Source organism: Centropristis striata, chromosome 7 (genome assembly GCF_030273125.1).
Source record: "Centropristis striata isolate RG_2023a ecotype Rhode Island chromosome 7, C.striata_1.0, whole genome shotgun sequence".
NCBI classification, from domain to species: Eukaryota; Metazoa; Chordata; class Actinopteri; order Perciformes; family Serranidae; genus Centropristis; species Centropristis striata.
In genome coordinates, this window is record NC_081523.1 from 23677013 (window position 1) to 23689040 (window position 12028).

At 40.3% G+C, this 12028-nt stretch overlaps 1 protein-coding gene across 5 annotated transcripts in view; it reads right to left on the reverse strand.

The window, feature by feature from the left end:
* msh3 (mutS homolog 3 (E. coli)) overlaps positions 1-12028 on the reverse strand; it is a 50190-nt gene that overhangs the window by 8487 nt on the left and 29675 nt on the right. For all 5 annotated transcript variants that reach the window (XR_009394685.1, XM_059337489.1, XM_059337488.1 and 2 more), the window contains one exon: positions 6284-6470. Coding sequence is in view for 4 of the 5 variants with exons in the window: in XM_059337489.1 (XP_059193472.1) it covers positions 6284-6470 (187 nt within the window). In the remaining variant the exon portion in view is untranslated. The remainder of the gene's footprint in view (positions 1-6283; positions 6471-12028) is intronic.

Genomic DNA, 12028 nt, shown 5'->3' on the forward strand with positions numbered 1-12028 from the left:
CGAAATATTTTTTTTCTTTTAAAAACAGCCGCTTGGTTTTAAACAAGCCAAGGCTGATGAGAGCTACAAGACTGAACCAGAACAACAAAGTTACACGCCAGAAAAGGAAAACAATGAGCTAAAAGATGGTAAAAATTATCCACAGACAGTTGGGGAACTGGAGAATCATTTCTTATTTCTCTGCAGACTTCCCTCAATTAGTGACATCTCATTATTTGATTCAGTGTTAATCAAAAAATACAGTTTAGTGCAGGTTTAAGTGAATTGGAAAGGAAAATAGTTGCAGCCTTGGAGGAAACACAACTGAAGATTATTGGATTTCTACTGAAATATGATCAGGGTTTTAATGGTGGTGGTGAGGGGGACATTACTCTGCCTCGTTGATTATAAATAGCGGCAATCGAGGACTTGAAAAAGAGGAACATCTATAACTCTTGATGCAAGCTAAAATATGCTGCGTGTTTATAAACAGATAGAGGAATGCTCAACATCCAGGAGGTCGGGGTGCAGATGGAGCAGGCGGTGTGTTCGGCTCACTTGACACAAAGGTTCCAATAAACCTGCATCTCTGACAGACAGACTGCTGATCGGCCACAGATAACACTTTCTCTGCATTGTGTCATCTTGTCCACCTCTTCTTCTCCTGCCATGCATCCCTGATAGGTGTCTGAGCTCCAAATTGGTGTCTGTTTCACTGCACACCTGTATGTTGACAAAGATCCGAGTGTGTGTGTGTGTGTGTGTGCATGCAAGTGAGTTTCCACTCTATAATCTGATCCCAGAGAAAAGGCTTGAAGTGTCAACTCCACTATTGCCGTCTCTCTGTCTTGTTACTTCTCTCTATCCAATTAGACACAAATCAAATTCTGACTCAAGTCAGCACCCTTCGTGTTCTCACCTCACAGCTAACAAGGCTCTCGCCAGGGTGCTTTGTGTGCCAGTGTGAGCAAAGAGATTTGGTGTATATGTGTGCTTGTGTGTCACTGACCTCTGACTTTGGCAGCAGGTCAGTCTTGTTCACTCTTTGGCTTAAATTGTTCAAGTCAGGGTCAGTGACTGGTGAAAGGGTGGTGACCTTTCTTTTAGAACACATTGTCTCTTTTGTTTTAAAGGGAATACCTGCCATGTGGATGCATGTCAGTGACATCCAGGACTAGCTAACATGGACCATGCTTCAGGGTTTATTTGGTCTTGAACAAAGGAAAAATAGACATAGAATACATTTATAAATTATAATTAATATAAAAAGCTTAAAAGCTTATGGTGAGCTGATGCAGTATAATAATCTATACAAATCTACACGAGGCAGGGCTGGAAACCTACAGTAGGTAACAGTAAGAAGCCATGTTTCCATTAAAGACGATTTTGTCGCATTAAAGAAAATGCGAATTATGGACGTTTCCATTAACTGGTTTCGAGCCAATGAACAAAGCTGCATGAACGTACTTTGGTCAGAAGATGGCGGAGTGATGTGTTGCTGTAGGCTAATTCAACAGTAAACAGGAGAAGAAGTAGAGATTGCGTAAGAGAGAAAAAAACAGCAAAAAAAAAGGTTGCTAATCGGACAACTTTGGCCACCCCTGAGAGAAAATGGAGTCTTCAGGAATTGGATTCAATTGGGAAAGAAAAACTATTCTTTTAATGTCAGAGCGGAAACAGCTGATCAGTCATGTGAGTTAAATGTTCGCTGTGTCAGAACTTATTCGGAAAAAGCGTTTCCATCTCCTGTTTAGCAAATTAACCATTTTTTCGAAAAAGACAAAAACCAACTTGTAAGTGAGCGTAAACACCATTATGCGCATTTTCGAAATTTGTATTAAATTTTGGTGTTTCTCATTTTTGCTGACTGGTAGGGAATGATGACAAAAATACTTTTATTGCAAAATCAGCCATTTCTGCTAAGTCATTCTTCATAAGCGCTGTTTGGAGTAGAGTCTTAAGTAGTAGTTTTAGTTTATTTCAAGAAATGGCTTGCCATATCTGAAACACCTGATTTTTTTCTGGGGATGTGACACATTTTTTTTAATCCCAATTAGTGGGAACAGGATGCTCTTCTCTGTTTGTAATTAAACCAGTGTTAAAACGATAGTTTAAAAGATTTAACTATCTTCAGAGAGCACAGTTTCAGCAGCACCTGCCACACGACGCTCAGCAGAACCAAGTGTGAATTTTCAAGTAAGTTTTGAAAACAAAGCAAGCAAGCTGTGCCTCGGTCCATGCCAACATCAAGACAACTTCTGATTAAATGAGATCGGAACTAACTTGTTTGCAAACTAAAGAAAGAGCACAAGAGTATTGGGACAACTCAACCCCTTAACATTGAGTTACAAAATGTTAAGGGCTTGGGTTGTCCAAATACAAATTGCAGCTAAATCAGAAAAAAGTAGACGTGATTTTATGTGGCAGAAAAGATATTGTATCTTCTTGTATCATCTTGCAAGCATTAAGAATTTTATCCTGAGATAGCCTTTCTGGGGTCCCTACCCACATGTTAGGAACCACAAAACACATATGACAACCATCTGTTGTCACTACATTCTCAAAATCAAACTGGCATTGACTAAAAAAGGACAAAGTAATGCAATGACTGTGAGTTGAGAGAGAGAAAGCGACTATGTGCTGCATAGGAGAAGAGTGCAGAAACAGAGCAGTGCAGAGTGCAGTGGAGCACATGTGGGTCTTCGTAGGAGCTTTGTGCATCAGCGCGAGCACATCAGACCATTTACGCCCACATGGAGCGATACATTCTACTGAAAATGTGCCCATTAGTGTGCAGCCAAAAGTGAGTTTTAGTGAGTTCTGCTGTGAGTCCAAGTGTAAAGCTGGGCCTGATTCTGTCTGTTTGTACAGTGTTACAATGTTAGCTCAGTCACATGCAAGTCTGAGTCACGGTACGAGTGAAGAGCGATGTGTAACGATGAGCTTAGTGTGAAGCTAATAGCAGGAACTGCTGTTGGCGTGAATAAAAGTGAGAGTCCGAGTGAGTCTGAGAGTGAGTAATGGCTAAAGAAGATGACAGCATGAGATGCGCATCACAGCGAGAGAGAAACACGGACTGAATCAATCTGGTCGTGATTTCACCATAAAACCCAGCAACTTTTCTCTTCCTGCGTCAAGGCTGTCTCTTTTATGAGTGGTGTTATGAAACCCATCTACATTCTTAACTACCTCTCAGGTGAGCGCTGGGGGACAGGGAAAGGTGTGTTACTATAACAACCGAGTCAAAGGAGGAGCAGTCTGACTTTTGACGCGAACAGTCAAGTCTGCTGAGGAGGAAGAAGAGGAGGACGGGGCAGAGGAGGAGGAGGACGAGTAGGAGGAAGAGGAGTGAACATGAAAGACTCTGCAGGTCCGCCTGTACCGAGGAGGCCTTTCGCTGTAAAGCATAACTTCTTTTGTTTGTTTTTCTTTTAATAGCAAGGCTTTTCTAACAAATCAATGCTGTTACACAACAGGTAGTTAGAGAGAGCTCCCTCCTCCTGCCAGCAGCAGCTGCCTGCTGCATTAGCTGCTACTTACACATTTTTATTTTACGTTTTCCAGCAGGATTACATAACCCCCAAGATTCTGTCCAAAGATTAATGTGGAACTGGCAAAACATGAAAACTGGAAGGAGTTCTTCAAAGATAAATGTTTATTCATCTATATTTGAACAGGGGTAACTCAGGGCAATTTGGAGCTTTCTGACTAAGGCCTTGGAAAACAGAAAATAAACAAATAGAGAAATACCAGCTCTCATAGATTGGATACAGCTTGTAAGCTTTGATTACCCAGAAGGCAGCAGTAGACTAGAAAGTACGCTTTCATGGTAAAAACCCATCAGTGGTATCTGTCACTGTGGACTGAAGTGGGAGCTGCATCAACAGACTCATCCTTTCATAACCACCAGGAGGCCTTGGATTCAAAATGAGTGGTGTGTGTAGACCGACTGTCAGCGAAACAGCTGGTGGTGCGCTTATCCACGATAGCCGGCAAAACAAAGTTCCTCAAGTGCAAGATTAAATACGTGTTCCCTAAGGTCAGTGTGGACCATCTGAGTTGATAAATCCTTTTCCCCCAGAGAAGCTACAGCCTGGAGGGTATTAATACCACACGCACACCACCCAACTGTTAAAACCTCTGCACCACACCAACTAAATAGTGTTCTTTTTTGTTTTAGTTTTGGTCTTGTGTGTGTGTGTGTGTGTGTGTGTGTGTGTGTGTGTGTGTGTTTATGTTTATTTAGGTTTGAAAGCTGTAGCATAATAATATATAATATATAGTAATGTTTAATCATCTTTAATAAAGTAATTTGTTTAAGAAATCAGCTTCCTGAGTGCATAGTCATATTGTTGCACAATCCACATATCAGCTAAACATTTCATTACATCGGCAATTACAATTACAATTTTTTGCCCTTCTGTATTTGTATGAAAAATCCTGTATCGGATAGACCCTATTTAAATGTCACATGTAAAATAACCCTCACATCTCAAAAAACCTGCCTGAAACAATCCAAATGCGTTACAAGCACTAAAACACAAAGTTTTTCTCTACATTAATGAATGAGCATTCACACTATTTGACACATTTGTCATAATATCTCACAGTCTGTACAATTTAAATGTCATTTGTTGATAATTAGAAAACGCTGTATGTTTTTTTAATTTTTTTATTACATATACATATTGAGTGTGAACAGCTGTGTGTCCTAATTGATGCCACAACTTCAAGCATGCAGCTTGTGTCAAACTGTAATAATTAGTGTTATGTGCCTACAGTATTGATACGTTTGTTCGAAACAAATTGTCCTACAAGTCCTGCAAGTTCTCCACAAGGGAGCAACGATTGACTTGCTATTGATAACCCGGCTATAACAACACAAACACCCCTCCTCCCCGCCTCTCATCTGCCCAGTCAGAATGGAGATACACAACATTGTGCAACACCCAAAGGGCTTCTGACTGTACCAGTTCAATCCCAGCAGAACACGAACACACACACACACACACACGAACACACACACAGACACAGACACACACACACACACACACAGACACACACACACACACACACACACGTTTATTTAGGTCACTTTTAGGGCCGATTCACAGACTTACATTAATTTGTTGGAGGCTTACGCTAACCTTGACCACTGACCCAAAAATCAGCTTTTTCCCAATTGGGGACTTGGCTTTTGTTCCCAATTGGACAAGCTGTCCCCAGTTAACTGCTGAAATATGTCCCTGAAGGTGGCTTAAGTAAAGAACATACACACACTGCGTTCACATGAGGTAAGATGGAGCAGTGATTAACTGCAGGGTTGTGCGGTGGTGGGGGTGTGGGACCTGTTTGTGTTACGTCATGTTTTACAATTACTGTTTTCCATCAGTGTTTTTATAATATTGACATTTTCAACCGCACTTGAAGGCAGCTTCATTCATTTCACAGCAGCTCGACAAGAAAAGATTGAGGGGCTGTGGAGGCCACAGTGTGACGTCGGCTTCAGCCCTCTAAAAGTTAAAACTGTTTCAACTTTTTCGCCTTGGGCCACTGTGGGGCTTTTTGGCATTCCTTGCGGTGCCAACCGCCACAAATTTGCTCTTTTGAATACTGACTGCAGGTAGTCTGAGCCCCACTTATCTCCAGCTCTTCAGCAAACCTCTGCATCAGTTCCTCTCTTTCCTTTGGCCTCGATTCCTGGTTAAAATCGAACCTTTCTGCTTTCCACACATCATTTTCATGACAGCTGTCCAAAATAAGCAGGAAACATTTTAAGAAAGAAGAATTAAGAAATGATAAAGGATGCTTATGAACAACTATGGCCATTGGACAACCTGTCATCAGCCTTGATGATGACAGGTTTCATGAGAACTAAATGAGGCATGCTGCAGTAAAACACACATCCTCTGAACAACTAGCTACCCAGGGATCACTCTTTCTCTCTTCTTTTCCATTGCAGCAAACTCCCTAACAGAATATTAACATTATAGATCAAGCTTGTCCACAATTCCGCTCACTTTTCAAGCGCTGCTCTGCTGCTACGTACTCTATAGAGGCTCGTCTTTCTCTCAGCAAAACAAACAATCGCTGCAGTCTGCAGAGCACACACACACTCACACAGAATCAGACACTTGCATAGACACACACACCTCTTTAGGCTGTTAGCTTGATGGTTAAATGGCCTGGCTTCAAGAACCGTTACCTAAACATCCCATCAGTGCCTTCTGTCTTATTTCTAATTTGTTTTCTTTCCCTCATGTAATATTTTAATCTTATGCCCACGTCATCAATACAGACTTACATCTCTGATGAAGTACTCCAGGGTGGCATAGGCGATGGCAATCCCATCATGGGTGCTCGTGCCACGTCCCAGTTCATCAAGGATGACCAATGAACGCTCGGTTGCGTGGGAAATGATCTCTGAGGCTTCAGTCAGTTCTTCCATGAACGTACTGCGCCCTTTGTAGATGTTGTCTGAAGCGCCCATCCTGATGGCCAAAAACAAAGCAAAAAAAGAGGTCAGAGGACAAAAGTAAAAGGCTGAGGGGAGTTTTGCCGAGGTCAGATTGCACATTATTTTTTGAGATGGTGACTGTGACAAATGAATGGTGTAGGCTTCAGGGTTAGACTGAAAGTCTCCTTCAAGAGACAACATATTATATATATATATATATATCCAAACCATTGGAAATGGCACGTGTGTCCTTTCAAAACAGTGAAATATAATAATATAATAAAGCCAATAAAGCCATAATCCAAAGGTGCGCACTAAAAAAATACTAGGTCAATTTCAACCCAGCCTGGGTCATGGTATCCAGTACTGGGTCAATCTAGCTCCGACCCAGTAGTGGGTAAAGTTCACCCAGTACCTATGAGCATAAAAACCACTGGGTCACCAGTTGGGTTGCCAGTTTATGTTGGGTCATACAGTAAGCAAAAATAGGAGTAACTTTGACCTAGTGCGTTGGTTAGGGTTAGGTCATAGATGTTTACTTACCCACTTATTACACAAACTTGGTGAAACAGTTGAAGTTGCGGGGTTGAAACCTCAAAATTAAAGCTTATTGACCTATTTTTCCTGTGACTCACTCAACCAACATATGACATATGACATATGTGCAGTGCTGGTGTAGCCATTGCATGAACAGTACAAGTTCAATGTAGCCTGGATGTTATTTGAACAAGTGTGTATCTTTAAGGTGAAACAAATGCATTCCCTTTCTTTGCAAATCTTTTTTTTTTAAAAACATCTTAAATCATGCATTGTTTACATTCATATTGTTTACATTCATATTTACTTGCATACGTTTTATTATTGCTTGCCTTTTTTGGTGCATTTTGCATTTCTTTCTTTCTTTATTGTTGATGAGCAGAATAACATAAAACCTCACTCACTCACGTCAATAATTATATATATATATATATATATATATATCCTTTAATACTTATGTACTGTTGCATTGCTTGAGGCAAAGTTGAATGTTTTAGGTTTTAGAAAGCTGTTTGGATAGCTACATGTTGGGGTCATGGAGCCAAAAAATAAACTGTTGTAAATACTGAAAATACTTGATAAAGAAAACAGAATCCCACTGGGAACCTTAAAAAAAAAAAAAAAAACCTGCTCCTCTTCATCTTCCAGAAGTACTGACATACCATGAAAAGAAAAAGTGAGATGGAAAAGGAGGGGTGCAAAAAAGTAAGCGATAACACCCTGAGGTTCTTTCATTTTTAACCGAACAGAAGAAAAAGAAGGAAGTCAACCCGATGCTGCTGGGTGTGGGTGCTGGTCTGGAGAGGTTAAAATAGATCAGGTCTCATTCTCACCCCTCGTCTCGTGTCATACAGTCTGAACTCCAGGCCTCAACTTTACAGTCTTTAAAAGAGTACATGTTAACATTGGTTACAATACCTGAAACTCTGGTTAAAACTCCCTTCTATCAGGTTAATCGAGTTTATCGTCCAGATAAAAATTAAAAATAAAAAAAATTCTGCAAAACTCACATAACACAATAAATCAAAAATAAAAAACTTGGAGCGCTATCAATTATTTATTCGTGTTATTTATGCATCTGTCTCCAATCAATGAGCACAGGTCTCACAAACAGAAAACAGATTTCCTAATGCTATTTTATGTCTATGAACCTCATCAATATTAATAATATATACTGCAAAAGCAACAACCTTGATGTGTGGCCAGTTTCTGATTGATTTTTTAACTGACAGGATGCCGAAGCAAAGAATAGAATAGAATGGAATAGATGTTATTGTACAGCAAAATTGTGGGTGCTCCACCCAATCATTGCACAGGAAATGCATGAAAAAAGACAAAAAAAATAAGGCACTAAAATATATGTAAAAAGACATAGTAACATATATTTTAAAAAAGGTTAAGGATGGGATCACCTGGTGAATATTTAAAGTGCAGTTTAGAAGATAATCCAAGTAGCTTGATTCAAAGTAAAAAGTTATTGCACTTGTTTATTATTGCACAAGAGATAATTGTTGCACAGAAAAACGCACTTATTGCAGAGATTAGCTACACTATGTGATCAAAAGTATGCTGACACCCAAACAATACACCTAAATATGACACAAGGATCTTCAGTTTCCTACTGTAGCAACTCCAGTTATGCCTGGCCGTCCATATTTATATACAGTCTATGGTTGAAAGCCTAGAATGCACGTAATGAATGTATTGACAGACACATTCAAGTCTATTTATGGCTGATGTTTTCACACTTTCACCTGTGGAAGCCAATTCTGACAAAAAGAAAATCAAAATGGAGACTAATTTGAACACTATAGAGGTTTGCACCAGTTGAGTCCATATCAATACTGATTATAGAGATACAAAAACAAATTGTTGAATTCTTCACAAGCCAGTGTGAGAGCTCCTCTGATGACACACAGAGCAGAGACTCCAGCTGGAACACAGATGCCACATCTATCCGCCAGTCAGATTTTCTCACCTCTAAATCTGTCTTTTCCTGTCCTGATTGTCCTTCAGCATAATACCATACTATCAATGAGTTACTATGGTTACACCACACGCCACGTAGGAAAGGGGTGTGGCAGACATGTTGCTGCATTTCATTAGCCAATTTATAGTGCGTGTGTGTGTGTGCATGTATGCTAAGACTCAGGGGAAATTATGACGATCAGATCTATACTGCGTAGCAGGAAGGACACACGGATCAGATGGGAAGTGAGAGCACTGTTCACACACTTGGTCCGTCCACTGATGAACGGATGTACAGCAAAAACACAGACCTGCTCCACCAGCTGGGTGTCCCACTGCTCTGCAATGAGTCCCTCCCTCCAGCCAAATAAACTGACTCTGGAAATAGTCATTTATCATCACCTCACACCTCTCCAGAACACACGTTTAGCCACATTTCAAGTGTTTTTTTTGACACTCGTGGTCTCAGATTCCCCAGTCATTTTATTTTTACCTTATGACATCACTCCACTTTAATCAATCAAATCTTCTTGTTCAGGGGGAGAAAATCTAAATCTGCCAACGCCAAAATGCACATTACATTACAAACGTGACAAAACCTGCAAAAAACAATTTTTAAAGTCACAAACTGATACATACTATAACATGGATGGTCCTGGCTTTTTGATCACAATTCATGTCCCTCTGGAGTCACCAACCACGGCAGCGGACAAATTACATGACTTCATCACATCAGGACGAAACACGAAGCAGTGTCGAGCCCTGCTGTTAACTTCCCTCTGAAGTACTGGCTTGAAACTCCATGCCAATGTTTGTTTGATGATGATAGGCATTTAAGATAAAATATATTTACGATGAAAATAAATAACGAGACATTATCCTATAATTTTACCACTTATGTGTTATATTTGTAACCTGTTTTCACACATTTGCAACTTTGAGCATGATTGTGTTTTGAAAGCAGGACTACATTTTTTTCAAAATTTTTTTTTCAATTTCCAAATCCAATTTTATTTTTTTGGGGTTTAAAATGTTGATCCAGTAAGTAAAACTAATTATCAGGTCGTGTAGGTGAGGTTGTGCTGAAAAACATTATACCAACATGTCATGGTAAATATTTTTTAGGTGGTATATACAGGCAGAAGGAAAAGTCATAAACAGCCAAAAAAGCTTGACTCAAAAAATAAAATGAAAAAGGAGGCTTCTTCCACCGTCTCAACCTGTTGCATTGAATCCTATTTCATCAAAAAGAAAGCTTTGCCAACAATACATTTCTCCCAGTTCAACTATGTTGCATTAATAGAGTTTACAAGGATACTGTTGCTGTTTGATATGAACATTTTACCAGCTAATTGACTGACGTTCTTCTGTGTTTGGTAGAGGAGAGACAGACAAACCTGGTAGAGGTCTGCACTTTGCCGAGCTCACTTCTCTAGTTTTATTATTAGTTCATGTAGACACCAGAGAATAGTAAACACTTGGTTAAAGCGTATGCAAATCCAAATGAAGACTGAAGCTACACAAGAACTTCTTATCTAGATCTGCACAGTTTGATGATCAAATGAGCACACAACACAGGGCATTTGTCGAATATTTCGTCAATCACTTAGATTTGCACTATAAGTTTATTCCAGCAGAGTTAACTCCACACTGTCCTACAGAACACTGAAGGTCTAAGCAGCCCTGCGTGCCGCCTCCAGGATGGCACAGGCACTCTGACTCTGCACAACTATAAAAACTCAGTTGACTGAGACTCAGAGTTGAACAGAGTTGGTTTAGGATGCAACATTTTTCCACATGCTCAACATGTTTCACATTGCTACACCCACCAAGGTGATGATGTTACACAGAGCCAAAACACTCAGCAGCATTTATGAGGTCTCTCTGGATGTTGGGGCACATTTGCCCCCCCCCCCCCCCCCAAAAAAAAAAAAATCTGACTGTGTTTTCTAAGGGGAGGGAAGCTTGTGAAAGACTTTAGTAAAACACGGTATAATCACTGCTAAGAGTCCATGGTCGATTAAAGGTCCTTTTCAAAACATGGTTTTACATTCTGCTTCCTTTTGCTGTTTCCATAACAACCATGAAGGGATGGAAGAATGTGCTCTATAACCTTCAGGACTCAATACGACAATAAAACACACTGCAGCTGCCTACCTGCAGATACACATCACACACACAGCAGGGTGCTGGCTTACTATGCTAAAGTCACACACACACACACACACACACACACACACACACAATTATGCTCAGAACTCTGTATGGCATGTTTGTAAAAACGCTGCAGCATAGTGGAGTGGGCAGGAAAATAAAGATGCTGCTTTAAACCATCTCCAGATTATTCACTTTATCCTCATTGATAATCAATCACCTGGATCAGCTCCGACAGGATATCCCATTAGACACCTACGCACCATCTCATTACCCCCAACCCACAAAGTCTGCTTATTCTACTCACTCTGTGTCTGTCTCCCCCTTTCACACACACACACACACACACACACACGATAGATGAACCAAATCCCAGCGCTGCGTCTATTACACAGCTGTGGGAATTGATTGATCGCTTATCATCAAAACAGATTCTCCTCAGGATCTCAGTGATACAGAGAGACTGAGCAGTCCAATTAGAAACAGATTGGACGATGGAGGTAACAGAGGAGGTGAAGAGAGGACAGTGTGGGTGTTGTCTCTGTGGACATTAATTAGCTCTTTAAGTTGCATTTTTTTGGAAGAGAAAGAATATTAACCTCCAACCCAGATCAGAGACCTGAGTAAACAACAGAGAGACACACACATTGTTTGGTGTTGCTTTCCTGTTGTAGATCTTTACTGACTTTAGTGCACTCATTTTCTGAGCTGCCCTCACACTACTACCCTGACCTAAAGCTGACATCCCTCGTTCAGTTTTTTACCATTTTTCCCAACAAATATAGAGGTTAAAAAAAAAACAGATCAGTTTAGGCACACTGCTGATATAGGGCTTTAATCAACAATGTCCCAAATTTGAGTCCAACCTGGACCTGTGCTGCATGTCTCTCCACATGTCTGTCCCCCCTCATGACCTGTTATCTCTATACTGTT